At 42.9% G+C, this 18,691-nt stretch overlaps 1 protein-coding gene across 3 annotated transcripts in view; it reads left to right on the forward strand.

Annotated features, from left to right (window-relative positions):
- Nucleotides 1–548: 548 nt before the first annotated feature.
- The window catches only part of NAV2 (neuron navigator 2), a 230,251-nt gene continuing 212,108 nt past the window's right edge, over nucleotides 549–18,691 (forward strand). For all 3 annotated transcript variants that reach the window (XM_059825934.1, XM_059825936.1, XM_059825935.1), the window contains exon 1: nucleotides 549–806. In XM_059825934.1, coding sequence (XP_059681917.1) covers nucleotides 549–806 — 258 coding nt within the window. The remainder of the gene's footprint in view (nucleotides 807–18,691) is intronic.

Consider the following 18,691-nt stretch of genomic DNA (forward strand, 5'->3'; position numbering starts at 1 on the left):
AGCTACATCTGCTTCTTGGCTAAGGCTGAAGAAAGACATCTTAAGCTGGAAATCCTGCTCGCTCGCTAGTGCGTACGGAAGGGGAAGCATATGCAGCAGCAGGTTCCTTCTTTTTTTCTTTTTATATCAAAAGGCTGCCTCACTTTGGAGATGCGGTGACAAGATAATGGAGTGAAAGTCTCCCATTTCCAGGGAGGAAAATTATAGGAGTCAGCCAGAGAAAGGAAGGAGCAAGTTAAATAACAGCAGAAATAGGAAGGAGGACAGTGGTGAAGAACTGAAAATAAAATTAGAGGAAACAGGTGGAAGGCTGGCATAAAGCTGGGAGATATTTTAGGCTGAAAGTGGTTTGCTGGTTGTTTTTTTTCCCTTTTTTTTTTTTTTTTTGATTGGTTTTAAATTCTAAGCTGGTTTTGGAGATCCCTGCAGTAAACCAGGCTGCTTTAGTGGAGAGCAGCTTCCCCACCGTGTCGGTTCCTCTCTCCCTGCCTGCTGTCTCTGCTCTTGCTGCTGCTGAGGGAAACGTGTTAGGGAAGCCGAAAGAGAAAATGCCAGCCATCCTGGTAGCCTCCAAAATGAAATCGGGACTACCTAAACCCGTACACAGCGCGGCTCCAATCCTGCATGTCCCAACGGCCAGGACCATCCCACAGCCCTGTTACCTGAAGTTTGGGAACAAGGTGGAGGTGACGAAGCCATTGTATTCCAGCCAGATCCCTCTCAAATCTCCTAATGGACAAGAAAACGCAGGAGATGGACTCCCACCAAGGAAGAGTAGCTCGGTAGAAAATGGATTTGACACACAGGTTAGGAGGCACCAAGTGCTGGGGAGGTGTATGCGAGAATTATTTCCGTATTGAATGTGTGTAGCAGGTTTTCTGAGGCAGAGAGAAGTGGTGGGAACAGCAGCGAGAGAAGGGGTGTCTGTGTGTGTGTGTAATAACATCTGTCTGCGGTGCTGGGATGCTTTCTGTTGCCCACAGTGGTGTGTGTTAGCAAGGGATGGCTTTGTCATTTTGTCAGCATGGTGGAGCTGGTGGTGGGGTGGTGAGGGACGGTGCTGTGTGTGCTGTTTGTTGCCTTCTCTGTTGCCTTTGCTTGAACTTGGGGGATTTATGGAAGGGAGATGGTAGAGATGTTGCTTATGGGGTGCGTTCTTTGTCTTCTTTCTGTAGGTGCTAATCGTAAGGGCTGGGCTGTGTGCCTGGGACGGGGAAAGATCGCTCGTTGTCATGATTGTGTTTTGTGTTTGGTCATGTACTGCACTGGAGCGTTAGTCCTGTGAGCATCTGGTGTTCGTAGTTCTGTGGGGAGTGAATGGGAGGCAGTGCTTGATGTTAAATTACAATATGTGTGTCATTTTCAGGGCAGCTAAATTAAATAGGTTATGTAGGAAATGAATGCTCAAGTGGAATTGTCTGTTCTAATGCTCTGTGTGCATGACAGCATAGATGCAGCACATTATCAATATGCATTTTTTACATTTCCCTTTAGCGTGTGCCAGTTTTCTAACGTATTTTTAGATATGCTGCTTGCTGTATAGGGAGGAGAAATGTACATTCGTCAGCTCTTTTAATTTTTATCAGCACAGTAACGTTTTCAGCGGGGCTCGGATTGCCTTGTGCTGCTGATGCCCCAGTGTGCTCAACGGCAGCGTAAGCAGATAGTGTGTGCTCGCGTACTACGGTGTGAGCAAAGCAGACGGTCTGCTGCAGCAAGCAGAATTGATTAACGTTATATAGAGATTGCTGTATAGCAGCGTGATGTATTTTGGCAACAGCCATATACGTTACAAGCTGCTTCTACCGACATCTGAGCCCAGGAGAAGGTGATACCATTATACTGGGACAGGGAAATGATGACAGATTCTTACCTTTTTTTTTTTTTTTTTTGCTTGCTTCTTCCTCAAGGAATAATGGGTCATCCCTACCGTCGAGCTTTTGAAATCTATGGCCTCGTAACCCTATTCTCTTAAGACAAGTGCGACTACTGATTGGGCGTGTTTGGCCCCGTGCCCTGAATTTTCGGATATGCTGCGCTTTCATTGCTGGCAGTCAGGGTGACGTATCGGGCTGCTCAGGCCAGACGAATGTGACTGTAGCAGTTCCTGAGGGACTGAGAGCAGGAAAAGGAGATGGACAAGTACTGGTGGCAGGGTGGTGGCAGCAGACAGACCAACCTGCGCATCACGTCTTGTTCTTGAGAGAGAAATGAGTACTCTTTTTTTCCTTGTGCTAGAATCTGTCCTTGTGGTTACGAAATGTGAGCAAAATCTCATTATATGCTGCTCTTTTTCTCAGACACGCCTTGGTTCCTGCATAGAAATTTACATGCCTGCAAAGTGATTGTTATTCATAAATACTTTCTCATCTTATAATAGATTATAATCGGAGAGATCCTGCCAGTGGTAGCCCTTTGCAGCAGGAAGGGCAATACTAGGGTGGTTTTAACCCTTACACAGATGTGGAACAAACCCCATTTATTTTTTTTATACCCTGATGATGAGAGTTTTCATGCTAACTTGCTTTATTTAAACAGGGAGTGATTTTGGCCAAAGGAATTTCAGATAATTTTGCCTTTTGAATAACTTCAGCAGTGGGAGAAATCCTAAGCTTTGTCATTTGGACTTGATGATCTTACAGGTCTTTTCCAACCTTAGTGATTCTGTGATTCTCAGTAACCTTGTTTGGGTAGGAGTCTTAGCAGATGACCAGCACCTTTTAAGGTGTGAACCAGGGAGGTTTGTTTTACTGTCCATTATCTTGAATAAACACAGTCCTTTTTTGTTATTCTTATTGATCCAACTTTGATCCTTCTGCCCACATAAGCATGCAGCTTTTTGCCATTCAAGGTAGTCATTTGGAACGTTGGTCTATATCTAAAGGGAGATTTTTCCAGATCGGTTGTATCAAGGACACTCTTCTGTTCTTTTTCTACCGTCCCTCCCTCCCGAGGGAGGGGGAACGGGATGGATGGACAGCTGCCAGATGGTAGGGCAGCAACTGAAGCATTTTGATCTTGGAAAACCTTCGGCTACATTCAGGTATAGAAGTGCTTTCTGATAATAAGCCTAGTAAGGCTTAGTCTTAAACACTGCACTAGGACTAAGTATCTCACGAATCATAGACATTGGCCAGGCTGGATTGATGTGCCCAGGCCAACTGTATGAGGTTCAACAAGGCCAAGTGCCGGGTCCTGCACTTGGGTCACAACAACCCCATGTAACACTACAGGCTTGGGGACGAGTGGCTGGAAAGCTGCCCGGCGGAAAAGGACCTGGGGGTGTTGGTCGACAGCCGGCTGAATATGAGCCGGCAGTGTGCCCAGGTGGCCAAGAAGGCCAATGGCATCCTGGCCTGTATCAGAAATGGTGTGGGCAGCGGGAGTAGGGAAGGGATCGTGCCCCTGTACTCGGCTCTGGTGAGGCCGCACCTCGAATGCTGTGTTCAGTTTTGGGCCCCTCACTCCAAGAAGGGCAGTGAGGTGCTGGAGCGTGTCCAGAGAAGGGCGACGGAGATGGTGAGGGGTCTGGAGCACAAGTCTGATGAGGAGCGGCTGAAGGAGCTGGGGTTGTTCAGTCTGGAGAAGAGGAGGCTGAGGGGAGACCTCATCGCTCTCTCCACCTACCTGAAAGGGGGTTGTGGGGAGGTGGGTGTTGGTCTCTTCTCCCAAGTGACAAGTGACAGGACAAGAGGAAATGGCCTCAAGTTGCGCCAGGGGAGGTTCAGGCTGGATATTAGGAAAAATGTCTTTCCTGAGAGAGTGGTGAAGCACTGGCAGAGGCTGCCCAGGGAGGTGGTGGAGTCACCATCACTGGAGGTGTTCAAGGAACCTGTGGACGTGGCACTGCGGGACATAGTTTAGTGGGCACGGTGGGGTTGGGTTGGTAGTTGGACTTGATGATCTTACAGGTCTTCTCCAACCTTAGTGATTCTGTGATGTCCTATGAGGGTGATCACTTGCTTCTCTGGGTATTTTATCTTAAGCACCAATGTGGCCTTCACGATTCACTGTGCAGGCACCTGGCATCCCCTGTGAGGGAGGGAAGTTATTCTTATCGTGGCATTTAGAGTTTGGATCCACGAGTAGGACTGATACCAAATGCTTTGGCACCTATCTTTTGTAGATCTCGGTCCCCGCATGGAGTTTGCAGCCCACGGGGAAGGACATAATAAGCTCCTGTGTGGGTGGAGGGAGAATTAAGAAGAGCTTGTGACACTTGGATCAAAAAACAGAAGAGAAGAAATAAAAATGACCGAAATCTATTTAACTTGTGCTGAATTCCTTTCTGAGGCTGAACTTGGAATTTGCAGCCCCAGACTCTCTCTTGGAGTTAGAGGCATAAGCTATTTGTATCAAAACCCAAGGTGATATTGGGCAACTTTCAACACAAGTGGCAGAGAAGCATTGCTTTTGTGCAGCCGCTTAGCGGTTGGAGCACTCACTCAGAGAGTGGGCTATCTGAGTTCAGTTTCTATTTCAACACGAGGGAGTTCAAACTCCTATCATATCTCTGGAGGGTTTCATAATCAACAAGCCACAGGATGTTCTGGGAGTGTTTTAGGGAGTTGCTCTTAATCCTGTTGAAGTTGGTCCTCTTTGCACTACGTAATACAAAATTCAGTTGCATGTGCAGAATAAGGACAGAGGGCAACTTGACCTCGTGTTTAGGACATCTGCTTACAGGGAAAGAGATGATGGGAGGGATGAAACAGATAAATAGGATACCTTTAACTATTTGTGCATATGAATTTTTCTCTTCTGTCATGATGTATATATACTTCCACTTCGAATTTGTGTATGCCTTTTTCTCTGCACTTAGTTTGCTGATTATTCTGGAGAAGAGGTTGTGTCTAGTGCGTAGACCAGAAGTCACAATGCGAAGATACTAGACCATGCTCTAATGCTGTTTTAGCATGTTTCAAGCCACTTGCGCACCAGTAGGTTCGTGAGCTTTTTTTCGGTGCCAGGTGGTACTAACCTTGAACCTGATTCTTCAGAGCACGTGGGCACTGCGGGTGGTATTCATTAAACTAGTAATTTTTTAAAAAACGCTGAAAGTCAAGGTGTCCCACTGGAGAGATGTTGTATCAGTGAAAACTTCTCAATATTTTGATTTTTTGTTGTTTTTGTTTTTCTTGATACGGTTTTACATGTGTAAGCTGGATTTTACAGCGACTGGAAGTTTTGTGCCTTAAGGCCGTATAAGGGCATTGTGTTATTTAAAATGCTGTGCAATTTATAAAAAGCATTTTTCAGAGTATGTCAAAGGCACTTTCCAAAGAAAGGTGCGAGGTTTTTAGCATCAAGCCCGCTGTAAATGCTAGTCGGAAATCTTAGGTCAATGAATGATGGCAGTATCATTCCTACTTTGTTGTTACTGATACACACACTCCATTCATTTTTCCACATTAAATTCCCTGTGTTGTGCACAACAGTATTCTACTGTTGCACCGGTGCTTATTTTGTCTAATTTGAAAACACCGCCAATAAATTGTACCCACATTTAGAGAGCGTTGTTTTGGAAATATTTAACTTTGTTACCAGAGAAACTTCCGTCAACTAGATAGCAAGATAGTGATCTCTCGTATCCAAAATGGTACTTCTTAGTTATTCTGAAAAAGTCGTATGTATTTGGCTACTAAATTTGCATTAGTTATTTAAGACAGAAGTCATTGCCAATTAGAAGTTCGTGGGCATGGTGAAATTGTTCTTGCAGGGTGCAAGAAGGAAGATACCGTTCCAGGAATACAGTCTGTTGCCATGTTACTGTGAAAGCCGCCAAAGGAGATCGTGGATTTAATTACTGTGTTTATTGCTGCTGTGTTGTATTCTCTAGCTTCTTGATTTACATTCTCTGGAGAACCTAAAAAATAATTGCTGTTTGTATCTTAAAGTCCTAAAAGCACCGGGACCTTAGGAAGTCATTGGTCCCACCCTTCCACTAAATCACTTCAAGTTGACAGGCATCTATTTAACCTGGAGTTAAAGGATGTGAATACAGCAATTACCTGTAACTATCCTTAATGCTGGGCAGGGAGAGGGTGCTGGCATTTGTTCTTTCTTTGCGAGTGTCTTTGCAATATTCATTTGCTGAAAGTTAGGCAGTTATCCTCTCTTGGTTGACGTGGAAGGCGGACGCTCACTAGATGTTCTCCCTCGCTTTCCTCTGTCTCTACAGGAAGCAAACCTAATTCCTTTAACCTTTTCTGTCAGGATTTCTAGAACTCTTACAACTCTTTGTGCCATCTGCTGAACTCTTTCAGTTTGCCTAGACCTTTTTTTAAGAATTCAGTTCAAAACTGGATAGATATCATTGTCTGCAATAAAACTACCTTGCTCAGCTAGATTTTTCTTCACATTGCTTTTCCAATTTGTGAAGATCATATTGAGTTGGGCGGTCTAGATATGTGGTGGTGTAGATCTCCCCATTTTCTAGTCTTACACTGGATTTTTCTTCTAGTGATTAAGTTCTTCTTTCCCAATTTGTGAAGATCACCTACATCTGGGGTGTTCTAGATCTGGGGTGTGCTCCAAAAACATTTGCAATACCCGTCAAGGTTAGAAACGTCCTTGGGTTTTTCTCATTATCCATTCTGTAGTCCAAGTCAATGACAATGGTATGGAATGGAATTGGTAGAGAAGCTCCGCTACAGATCCCTGCAAAAAATCTATGGGATAGCTGTTCCCAGGTTGATAGCACACTACTGAAAAAATTTCAGGGAGTTTTTGTCAGTTGTGCACTGACCCGAAATACTCTAGCTGCTCACAAATTGATTACTTAATAGGTTGCTCCAGTATTTTTCCACACTTCAAATTTAGGCTTGCGTCAACTGTTTCATGAGCCACATGTGACTTGCAATCTGTTGGGTATTGGTTAGCCTGCTCTGCCTCACTACCCCCGTTCCCATGCCATTAGCAATCCAAATGAAGCCATATCGTTCAGATATTAGTAATTACTTTTCTATATTTTAATTAACTTTATCAGAAGCCATTTATACCTCTATATCACTGTCTTGCTAATGTGAAGCTTCATAGAGAGGAAGATTAATAAAGCGTATTGCAGAGAAATTACGCCTTCCTTTCTCACGTGCATTAGCCATTTTTATGCATGATACTGGGCTTCACCGTTTTACTACAGAGCCATCTCGCAGAAGGGATAGGAATCAAGCAAATCTTTATCTGGACCCGATTTAAAGTCAGATGCACATTGACTGGTATCAATGCCTTTATGTGAGCTGCCTCAGTGGCGTAAAATTTGGTTTTGCTTCCACTGCTGAGCTAATTATAAAAGAAATTATGAGAAATGTAGTCAGTAATACTGATAACTTTGCCATAAAAGATAGCTTTTTTGGAATGCTGGAAGAAACTAAATGAGGTCACATTTATGATGTGTACAACAAAGGAGAAATTTTACTGAAGAGTTAGGAAGATCTAAGAAAAACTATAGATTCAGGCTATCAAAATATATAACCACAAAAATAATTTAGAATTAGTATTAATTTTAATGAGCTTGCTTATGTAATTATAGTTATATACTTAAGTATGTTCCTATGGAAAAAACCTTGTTGTATCTTGCTTTATGACGGATTTTTTTTTTTATGACACACTGTAAGCAATCTGAGGCTATCAAGTAGCCAAATTCTTCTATTTAGGATTACAATGGTTTTGATAATATGTTTATAGATACATATGGGTAAATATTAAATTGTTAGGAGGTTGTTCCAAATGAAATGTTACCAGATAGAAAACAATTAATAAACGGTTTTATTGTGATTATTAACATGGAGTTTTCAGTGATCTTCCTTTTAATATAAAAAGCTACCCTGCTTTAATGCCCTGCGTTTGAACAAAAGATGTAAGATCACACAATAAACTCAGGAGGCTCTTTCATTGTTGGGTTTTGTTTTAGAATATGAAAGGGTCACTTGGAATTCAAACTTCCGTTCCGTTTTTAATTGTACTGGATAATGAGCGAAAATGGTTTTTTGCTCTGATTTCAGTGTAACTGTGATGATTCTTGAGTAAAAGAGAATTTGGTCATCGTGTAATGTTCCTTCCCAAGTTCAGTACCTTCACTGTCGAATTGCCCAAGATGGGATTTCCAAAGATATTTATTGTTGAGCTAATAATGCTGCTGTTGAATTCGCTCAAGTTTTTGTGGCCCGTGGTTAGTGATTTTGAAACACTCATTTAATATGATCTTTTTTCCTGCTTCCAATTTATTTTAATTTTTTATGCCATTTCTCTGATCTCTGCTAATAGGTAATATCTGAGGGGCTTCCAGATTTTAATATACTTAACCTAAGAGCACTCCTTAGAGGTAGGGATGTTGTTCATACTTTATAAATGAACGGCTAAGGCACAAAGAGACTTACCCAAGGTCATAAAGTCTGCAGTGCTATAGAAAATTACCAGCTAGTCCCCTGACTATTAGATTATCTTTCTCTTTTGCTGCTACTTGTTAATCAGTTCAAAATGCTTATGCATATGGTGTCCATGTGCTCTCCCTCTGTCCTTGAAACTGTTAGCTTACTCCGTAAAATTGTATTTCTTCAGTGAACACTCTCACTTTCTTTGTCCCAGTTCTAGCAAGTAATTTTTATCACCTTCTGCTCTGACACTTGATGTATGGCAGCACCCAAGCAGGACACTTTGGTCCAGCTGTCCTCTAACCAGAAATGGGTTAATTATTAATTAATTTTTTTCTTGCTTTCTCCCTGCCTGCCTTTGCCTCCCTGGCTGCGCTGGTGAATTTCTTTGACAGCTTTTAGAGTTTTGCTTCGTACTTTTCCTAGATTGTTTGTCCATTGTGTGTCCCACAGAACTTCTCTTTCTTGATGTATGTGTTGTGTTTCAGTTCTGTTAGACACTCGGTCTCTGCTGGGGGCTTGTTTGAACTGCAGTTGGCTTCAACAGTGAAGCATTAAGTCTTTCTACCTATCCAGCTGCTAGCTGATAGAATCACAGAATCATTTAGGTTGGAAAAGACCTATAAGATCATCGAGTCCAACCGTAAACCTAACGCTGCCAAGTCCACCACTAAACCGTGTCCCTAAGCGCCACATCTACACGTCTTAAATACCTCCAAGAATGGTGACCCAACCACTTCCCTGGGAAGCCTGTTCCAATGCTTGACAACCCCTTTGGTGAAGAAATTTTTCCTAATATCCAATCTAAGCCTCCCCTGGTGCAACTTTGAGGCGGTTTTCTCTTGTCCTATCACTTGTCACTTGGAAGAAGAAACCGACACCCACCTCCCTACAACCTCCTTTTGGGTAGTTGTAGAGAGCAATAAAGTCTCCTCTCAGCCTCCTCTTCTCCAGGCTGAACAACCCCAGCTCTCTTAACCGATCCTCATAAGACTTGTAGACTTGTGCTCTAGACTCTTCACCAGCTTCTCTGGACACGCTCTAGCACCTCAATGTCTTTCTTGTAGTGAGGGGCCCAAAAGTGAAACCAGGATTTGAAGTGTGGCCTCACCAGTCGGACAATCCCCTCCCTACTCCTGCTGGCCACACCATTTCTGATACAGGCCAGGATGCTGTTGGCCTTCTTGGCCACCTGGGCACACTGCCGGCTCATATTCAGCCAACTGTTGACCAACACCCCCAGGTCCTTTTCTGCGGGGCAGCTTTCCAGCCACTCGTCCCCAAGCCTGTAGTGTTGCCTGGGGTTGTTGTGACCCAAGTGCAGGACCCGGCACTTGGCCTTGTTGAACCTCACCCAATTGGCCTGGGCACATCGATCCAGCCTGGCCAGATCCCTCTGCAGAGCCTTCCTGCCCTCGAGCAGATCAACACTCCCACCCAACTTGGTGTCATCCGCAAACTTGCTGAGGGTGTGTGCTGGCATGCTTTATGGAGCTCATCATAAAGTAACATTCTTTAGTCTTCTGCAAAATACTCTCCAAAAATCAGGTGGTATGAAATATCAAACCTATCCTAACAGAATCTCCTGGAGATGCAGAGAGGTACAAGCATATTAATAGAGGAGAGCAACAGATACTGGTTTTTAAAACTCCTGGCACTAAACCTGAGCTTTACTTCTCAAGAAGAAAAAAAAATTAAATTATAAAGAAGGGGTCTGGTAAACAAAATATGAACCTTTCCTGAGTTTCAAGGACCTGAGAAGTACCAAAAAGAAAGAAAATTATGAGACCAACACCACCTGTGCTCTTTTTTCCTATTCCAGAGGGTATTGGAAAAGAAAGCCTTTATTTTATTGAGATAGGAAGGGTGGATTCAGTTCTTGGTTTTGGAAAGTCAGGCCTGGTTTTGGCTATTTTTGATTTCCTTTGAAGACTCCTGTGAGAAACATGTTGTCTACTCTGTAATTTCAGTTTCCAGATTATCTCATCACTAGATTTAAATCTCTGTTTAATTTGTAGAGTATTTTAATGCTTTTAGCCTACAAAACCCTTTTTCCTACCAAAGTGGAAGAAACCAAGGAAGGATTTAAATCAATAATTATTTCGTTTGAACTTCCCAAACTTGCAACACAGCATAAGCATTATAAGTGCTGTTTCAGAAGACACAGTTCTGCATAAAGTGATAGCTGGGCCTTTAATGGAAGGATGTGTTTTGTGTTCTTCCATTTTTTTTCTCATTTGCCTTCTCCTTATTTAAACTTTGGGGCTAAACTTACTACTTTTATTCTGGTATAAATCAAGAGATGCTCTTAAAATTTAACCCATTCATTTCTTTTTTCCTTGCAGCAAGCTGTAGAATCTCAACCAAACTCAGATTCATTCTCCTGAGAAGTTTACCTGGCTAAAAATACCCTGCTTGAATATTATTTTTAGAAACATCTATATCTGAAGTATATAAATGGTCAGATTTTATGTGTATTATTAGACATGAACTGTTGGGACATTTTGTAACAGGAAGCTGCTGGTTTTCCATTCACCAAGAACTGGAATTCAGTCAAAAACTTGGCACTTACTTGTATGCCTCTAATTTTATCTGTAAATTGTTCTTTCTGAAATAGTTTGTGGAAACATTCTCAGTTTCTTCAGTTTTGAAAAGCATGGGCATGGAAATAACTGCTAAAACTTAAAACAAATAAACCATTTATTAAAATAAATAATTGAGAAAACAGGTCACTTCTTATTTTAAAACAGGCTGAGATCTGAAATTTTACTCTGATTCCACCTTTTTTTTCCTCTTGAAAGTATTTTTAGGTGTGTTATCCTTGGATTATTTTTCTTTTTACTTTGGGGTTATTTTAGAATTGGAAGCAATGTGTGGGAAAACAATACATGAAAGGAAAAAATATCTAACGTCTGGATTTCAAAATACGCCTTTACCAGGACTTTTGCCCCTATGCGTGTTCAGCTTTGGACTGTAAAGTCATCATATTTTGACAATGTCTTGTTTACTCCCATGGCCTCTTCTTAAATTTTACCTTGTGTCCATCCCTTGTCTTGAATGCTTCCTTAAGTCCTCTCTGTATTTTCAGCTTGCGTGGCTTTTTTCTCTACAGCTACGGCTAGAAGTTGCCATATCCTCTCTCTCATAGTTGGAAGGAGTCCCTAAATCTCCTTCTTTTACCTGTCCTGTCACTGATATTGGCCCATTTCTTCTGTCTTGGCCTTTATGTAATGACCACCATGGTATGATGCAAAAGTGTGTAGTGGTGAGTTCACGTTTACGGCGTAGACTTCAGAATTGCCTGTAGGTAGCCGACAGTAGCAAGGCTGTATTGGAGGAACTAGCAGCTGTGAAGAGAGTCCATGGGCTACTTTTCGATAGTAGTTGTTGAGGTTTTGTTGTATTTTATACCAGCAAGAAGGAGAACTTACGGACTGCAGAGGCCAAGGAACTAGAGATTGGTTTGGTAGCGATAGTGCTATGCTTGACAAGAAAACGTGGCCAGGTCTCTGAAACATGAATTCGTGGGCAATAAGTTGATGGATTCATCGGCGTTTTCTTTGAAAGTGGAAGTTGGTCTATTTATAAAAGTACTAAATACTATTAGCCCTTCCTTCAAGCTCTGGGAGCTCACAGGAGTGAAGGCTAAGGTGCTTGACTTGCTGCTCCCTCCCTGCCTTGGGCAGGGGAAGGACGGGTTCTTAGACGTGATGGTCCCAGAGGTGTAGGTGCCTGGGCCGTAAAACCTTCTTGGAGAAACCCAGAGATGTTTGTCTCATCTGTCTGACAACAAAGTTATCTAATTATACACATCTAGGCTTTCTCATGTTATATAAACAAAACCAAAAAACCCCAAAACCCCAAAAGAACCCTTGCCAGGTTGGCTGACTTAAGTGGCTGCAGAAGTAGCTGTTCTCAGCGCTGGGATCCTGTTGAGTCGGTTATGCTTTCTCCAAACGGAAGGACTCAACTGACTTCCTCGATCATTTCCATGTTCCCCCTCCTCTCCCTAATAACGCTGTAGAAGCTGACAAGGCCTTTTTGCTCATAAGCAACTACATTTTTCAGAGCTGTATAGGAAGAGAATCTTCTAGAGTGGCTGTCTGAGGACACCCGTACTTTGTTTTTGGGAGAAGTGGAAGAGGTGTGTGATAGGCTGGAATTGTAATTCCTTTTGTCTCCAGCACTTTGCGGTCTATTTTAAGTCTGTGACAGAGCTCTTTTAGAGGCTGTTCTTCAACCTAAAGGGATTTTGAGTGTCGTGGTCTCATTGCCACAACATGCGAGGATCTGTAATACTGCCTAGCGTCTCCGCCTCCTCGTAATCCATTTGATGGATCTTCCATTTGGACAACTGAGAGACGTTCTCAGTTGTAAAGATTGTTGTAGTAATACCTTTTTGTTTCACGTGATGAGGTGAATCTTCCCAGATATGTTCCCCTATCTCCTACTGAAAGTGCTGACTAGACATTATTTTTATATTGTGTTTTTCTGCCATCTGTTAATTCTGTGCAGTTGCCCATTGGTAGGGCAAAATGAATACCCTGGTGGGATTTCATGTTGTTGATCTAGCTTGTGTGCCAACACTTAATGGTGAACGTGGATACTGAGATTTTGTTACACTTGTATATCTCAAAACAAATATTTAGAAGCGGACTCCTTTTCCTTTAGCCATGTCCACTTGAACCATGTCCACTGTTAGAAACTACAGGTAACTTCAGTACCGATAAGCTAAATACTGGTTTTGTACCAGTATTTTTAAAAGACTGTAACAGCTGTCTTTCCATGTCGTATCTATTTTGGCTGTTTCTCAGATTATGACATTAATTACCAGGAAGTCATTTCTAATCAACTTGTACACGGGGTCTAGCAAGTTCGCTTCCTCTGGCAGACAGACAACTGTCAGGCATCGTATTGTAAGATCAAGCAGATGCAAAGATTCATGTCATGTCTTTTAGAGTCAGAAATCCTCCTTAGGCAGTGTAGCGTGATGCAAAGTTATATTTTATTAGAGAAATGTTAACGTGAGAACAGTATCTGTACAGGCGTGTCGGAGGTTAAAGGCCTGGAGCAGATGCAGAGGACACATTTGCATCCACAAAGATCAGTGTGTGACTTTGACTATAGCTGGTGGAAACAATAGTTAATGGATTGGTCTGGTAAGACAGATTTGATTCAGTTACAATTTATTCTTCGTTTCAAAGTGTCTTATGGATATTTTAGTCTTCAAAACTAATTTTAAAAACGTCACGTGCCTTTAAAGATGAAATGTGCGTTGGCCATTTGAAGCAATAGCTTAGAAAGGGGTTTCTCTTTTCTTGCTCGATAACCGTGGGTCAGTCTGCTTCTCAGGACGGCCATACGTATTCCAGACTTGTCTGTGGCTTAACTGCGACGGATTATTTTGGGAAGGAGTATTTTCAGCATTGCTACATCTTAGTCCTCTGAGATGGGCTCTGGAGCGCACAGGGGTCTGATCCTCCAGGGTAATGTGCCAGACGAGCACTGCCAAGGAAAGCTGGCAAAGAGGTGCCTGTCCTCTAGCATGGAGCTGGAAAGAGGAGGCAGCAGCGTCCTATTTATCCCTACACAACCTCGCCAGGGGAATTCTAATGAATTTGCTTTAATTTACAAAACAAAACCACTCTCTGCTTTTCAAGAGGGAAGAGCAGCGGTTGCCTAGGATCCGGTTTCCAAGCAGTCGGATACAAACTTCCCTCGCTGCAGCGATGGAGATTTTCCTTTGGGTTGCCTGTAAGAGTTAGCCTTTGGGCCTTTCACCTGGTAGGGTTTGGACCACGTGGAATGATTCGGTTTATAAGATTTAATACTTTGACTCCGAACCGGTGAAGGGAAATCTAGTTGTTGTAAGAAGCAGAAATATTTGGAAGAGAATCTGTGAATGAAAATGTCATGCATTTAAAATTGAATGATGGAAGCATCTTCTGCAAGTGAGACTTACCCGGGACTTTCTCCTTTCCCCGTGGTCATTTCTCCCTGCGGTGCCAGGCAATGGGGAACACTCTGAATATCAGGACAAATTTGGAGGTGCAGTGCCTTTCTGTGAGATGTTTGCCTTTGGGATCCACTGGCCGAGCTGTGGTAGGTGCCTGAGGCAGAGGGAAACAGAGAAACCCCAGGCCATGAAGGGGAGCCAGGTCTGCCTGCTGTGTCCTGTCCTTGCCACCAGCTCCCCAAGCCTCGGGTGCTGGGGGTCAGCGAGGGTCCTGTGGTGGGCTTTCAGCTGCCTCTGCCACTGGTTGCTTTTGGGATCCTGGAGTTTTGGGATCCTGGAGCAGATGTTCCTCTTGTGGGTGTATTTTGGCTTAAAGGCATTACGGTGGTGAGACTTGGAAGAGCAACCCTGTTGGAGGTGATGTGAGTTGCGGTGCATACGCAGTATTGGGCACTGGGATGTAATGCCCCTGGGTCATACCCACCGGTGGTTTGGTTTGGTTTATCAGGTCGGATAGTGAGGCAGCTGTATCTTATTTTTAACACAAGAGTCAATCCCAGCTTCCCCTTGTTGAGCAGGTTACTTGCTGCAGTAGGCACTTGCAAAAAGGAGGGGAAAAAAAAAAAAAAGGAAAAAAAAAAAAGGAAAAAAAAGGTGTATGAAAGAACCTGAAATCAAAAAAGCCAGTCTACAAAGCTCCTAGACTACTCAACAGCAGATCCTTCACTGTCCTATACACAGTTTCAGATTTGTGCTGAAACTTAATCTCTTGGCCACAACAACATGAACTAGGTAAGATTTAGTCCTCTCTCTTGCCTCCTGAGCTCTCTGAAATTCAGCAGAAAATGGGGTTTGCATTGATCAAGCACAAATCTTTATCTGTTATCTTCATAGCCTGAGAAATGTCCTTTGGTGTGAGACATTATGATGGGGACTGATGCCACCCTTGGCTCGCAGTAGGCTGCTGTGTCAGCGTGTCTGAGCGGATGGCCCGTCAGATCCACTCAGTGTTCATTGTGCAGCATTAAGCAAAGAGAGATTTGAAAGTTCAGTGTTCTACTGGCAAATCATTTAATTTCACATAATTTTGTAGTGGTTCTTAACAGCTTATATAAATGAATTTCACTAAATAAAAGCCTGGGGCTTTCCATGCATGTGTGCACGTTTCGGTTGTGTGAACAATACCTGCAGTGGAAGGAGCCTCTTGTAAACCATCTTGTGAATAGCTGCAGCATCACTCAGTGCCGTTGCCCTCCCTCCTCCTTTCTTCTCTGACAGCAGCTGAAATGGCAGGGCTTGGTTTGGCCAGTACTTTGCATCATTTATAGCAATGCTGTTAAATGCTGGGCTGAAATGGATGGTAGCGCAGCTAATTTGCATCATTTAAAATGCCAGCTCGGTTTAATGTAGAGCAGCTGGTATATACTTAACTCCTTCAGGAGAAAACTTAATACCAGCAGATCGCATTATCCAGGGCTACACTACATTTATTTATTTATTTATTCCGTCTCGTTGCTGCTTCCCAGAACATTTGTAGGCATCATTTACACGTCGCTGGGAAAGGGCTTTGCTCTCTGTTGATATCTCTGCGCCTCGCAGAGTTCACAAAGGAAGAAGTTGGTCCCACTGCGCGACAAATACTCGTTGCGACTTCCCGAGCATCCACTTACACTGACCTTAGCAGATAGGACTCTAAATTAACATGTGACATGATGAAGGGTGGCGAGATTAGTTGGAAGAGGGACAGGTGTAGAGGCCTGGATTACGTGGATTACTGCATACTCAATTTCTTAGGGTTGAATTTGAAGGTTGAAAATGGCTAATTCCACAATTACGGAATTAGGACATGCCGTGCCATTCCTCTGGGTGCTGTGCCGGCAGCCAGAGTCACCTTGCAGGGGAAGGAAGAGTTGGAGGATCAAAGAATTCCTTCGCCCCCCTGAAATAATTAGTGCCGCCTCAGTGAGAGGATGGAGGGAGCATAATCTTTTAATACCAACCCTTCTCAAAATTGACCTTGTCACGGGCAGATTCAGCTTCTCACCGAGGAACAGATGTGTGATAGAGTCACTCTTACTGTGTCAGAAATGCTGGCACAGGATTTCACCCTCCGCCAAAATTCTCTTGCCTTTCCGTCGGCGATGGGCCTCTCGTGCTGAGGAGCTCTGAATGCGCCTTTGGACAAACTGCGAGATACTGTGCGGTGAAGATGGACTTCACAAAGTCAGGGCTTTCTTAAGGCAGTTCCGATTGGAGCTTTCTTTTCCTCTGGAAATTTTTTATTCTCTCGCGACACGACTTGAGCTGAGGTTTCTCGTGGAACAGCAGTTTCAAATGGTCAATTCTGAAGACCCTCATTAGTTTCAAGCACAAGTCATTAAGCTAGAGAGAAAACATATCTGTTAGATTCTTTTGACATGCGTAAATCCTTCAATATTGCATCTGAAGATTAAGCATTTCTATTACCCTTTTTAATCCTTTGTGTTAGAAGATACCGTGTAGTTATTCAATTGACATCAGTGCTGTATGGGACATGAAAATCATGTCGGTACAACAGCAAGGGCAAGTCTTCCCTAATGAAAACCGATTATTGTCTTTTTTGTTGTGAAAGGGAAACCACTAAGAAGATGACGTCCTATAATCTTCTTCCGTGAATGTAGACGAGATGAATTGCCCTCAGTGATGAAATACTTGATTATTTCATCTCGTGTTGTCCATGTGTAAGATCATTAGCATGCCTGCATGCTGTGGAAGATTATAGCCCTGTGTTATACAGTCAAACTATTTATGTTGTAGTGTATGTATACCGTAACTCAGTTGAGCATCTGAACGTTTTTGATGTATAATATGCAAATAATTTCAGCCATTTGAGGAAGAGGCTTGCTCGTGGTTACACTTAAAGGCAGTGAATTTAGTTAAGCAACGTGTATCCGTCCCTTAAATAGACAGAAACCATTTTGTGAGAGAGTTTAGAAGGTGCCATTGTAGCTGAGGTACAGTAGCGTGGATTAGAAATGGGTTGTCAGGCACCAGGTCAAAGCATCAAACAAATAACGCTGTTTGTGTTTATCAAGTCTGACTCTAGGCTTCTGGAGCGGGAGCAAATCAACCAACTTTTCATTTAGGCAGGGGGTGAGTAAGTGACTGCGAGTAAGTAAATCCTCACTAACCATGTCACTTGGGTGTTTTAAGTATTGTTTCTTTTCTTCTTATAACTAAGGGATAAGTTAGTTTCTTTTAATGCTTTTTTTGTTGTTGTTTTTTGGGTTTTTTTGTTAATGGTTGGACTTGATGGTCTTACAGGTCTTTTCCAACCTTAGTGATTCTGTGATTCTGTGATTCCCTTGATTAAGACAAACTTTTCAGGGATCCAGGCTTGACCTCTAATGCTGACTATTTCATTCCTTACTATTCTCCACCACAGATATTTTTAACTCACTGTTTTTAGGACTTTTCCAACTGGTCAAAAGGTTAGGAAAGCCAGTTCCACCAGACTGGACACACTGTCAAAAAGCTTGAAAGAATCGTAAGACTAGTTTTCATGGCACCTTCATTCGGAGCCGTGCCTTCCTGCCAGGAAGGGTTTGCTCCGTAAAGGGCAGGGAGGATGCGGTGGGGAGCGTGTGAGCCCTGAAGACCCACGGGCCATCAGCGTAGCTTCACACGAGTCGCCTCGGTGCTGCCTGCTGGGGTTTGTCAGCAGCGACTCCCTTATCTCACAGGTCTTCTGCGGAGATAAATCCATTATAATTCCAAGCAGCTCAGGTAAAGCGATACCTGGAGCCATACAATTACCTGAAATAGCTAACTGTGTGACTCTGAAGCCTTCACGCTTCAGTGGGATCTGCCTTTTCCTCATCATTGATTTATTTATTGTTTTTTTTCTTAAGGTAATACTTGAATCAAAGCAAGAGATACTTGATTCAAAATCCTTTCCACTAATGATTTGTGGATTTTAATAAAACCTGTGAACATACAAGGCACATCATTACCTCTTTGTTAGGAGAAGGTTCTCAACTATAAACAGATATCATTACTTTTGGCTGTGTCTTCTGAAAACAACAATTTATCCTTTAATGCTGAAAATAATTTAAAGAGAAGATAAGAACCGAAGAGCCGCATACACTAGTTCGAATCATAATGAGGAGTTTGTGGGCTGTGGGTTACCATCTGCACTCCACTTTGATGCCATCTGCCCACAAGGAGAAAATCACCAGCGTAGAAAATAGTAGGATGTCCTGCAATTACGAAGCCGCATAACCACCAGTTACACAGGAAGACCTTGTGAGATTTGTAATGAAACCCAAGCCTTTGATAGTACTGCTCTGAAAAGGAAAAGGGGAGTGTGAAAAAGGCCGTTGAG

The sequence above is a fragment of the Gavia stellata genome, chromosome 17 (assembly GCF_030936135.1).
Source record: "Gavia stellata isolate bGavSte3 chromosome 17, bGavSte3.hap2, whole genome shotgun sequence".
NCBI classification, from domain to species: domain Eukaryota; kingdom Metazoa; phylum Chordata; class Aves; order Gaviiformes; family Gaviidae; genus Gavia; species Gavia stellata.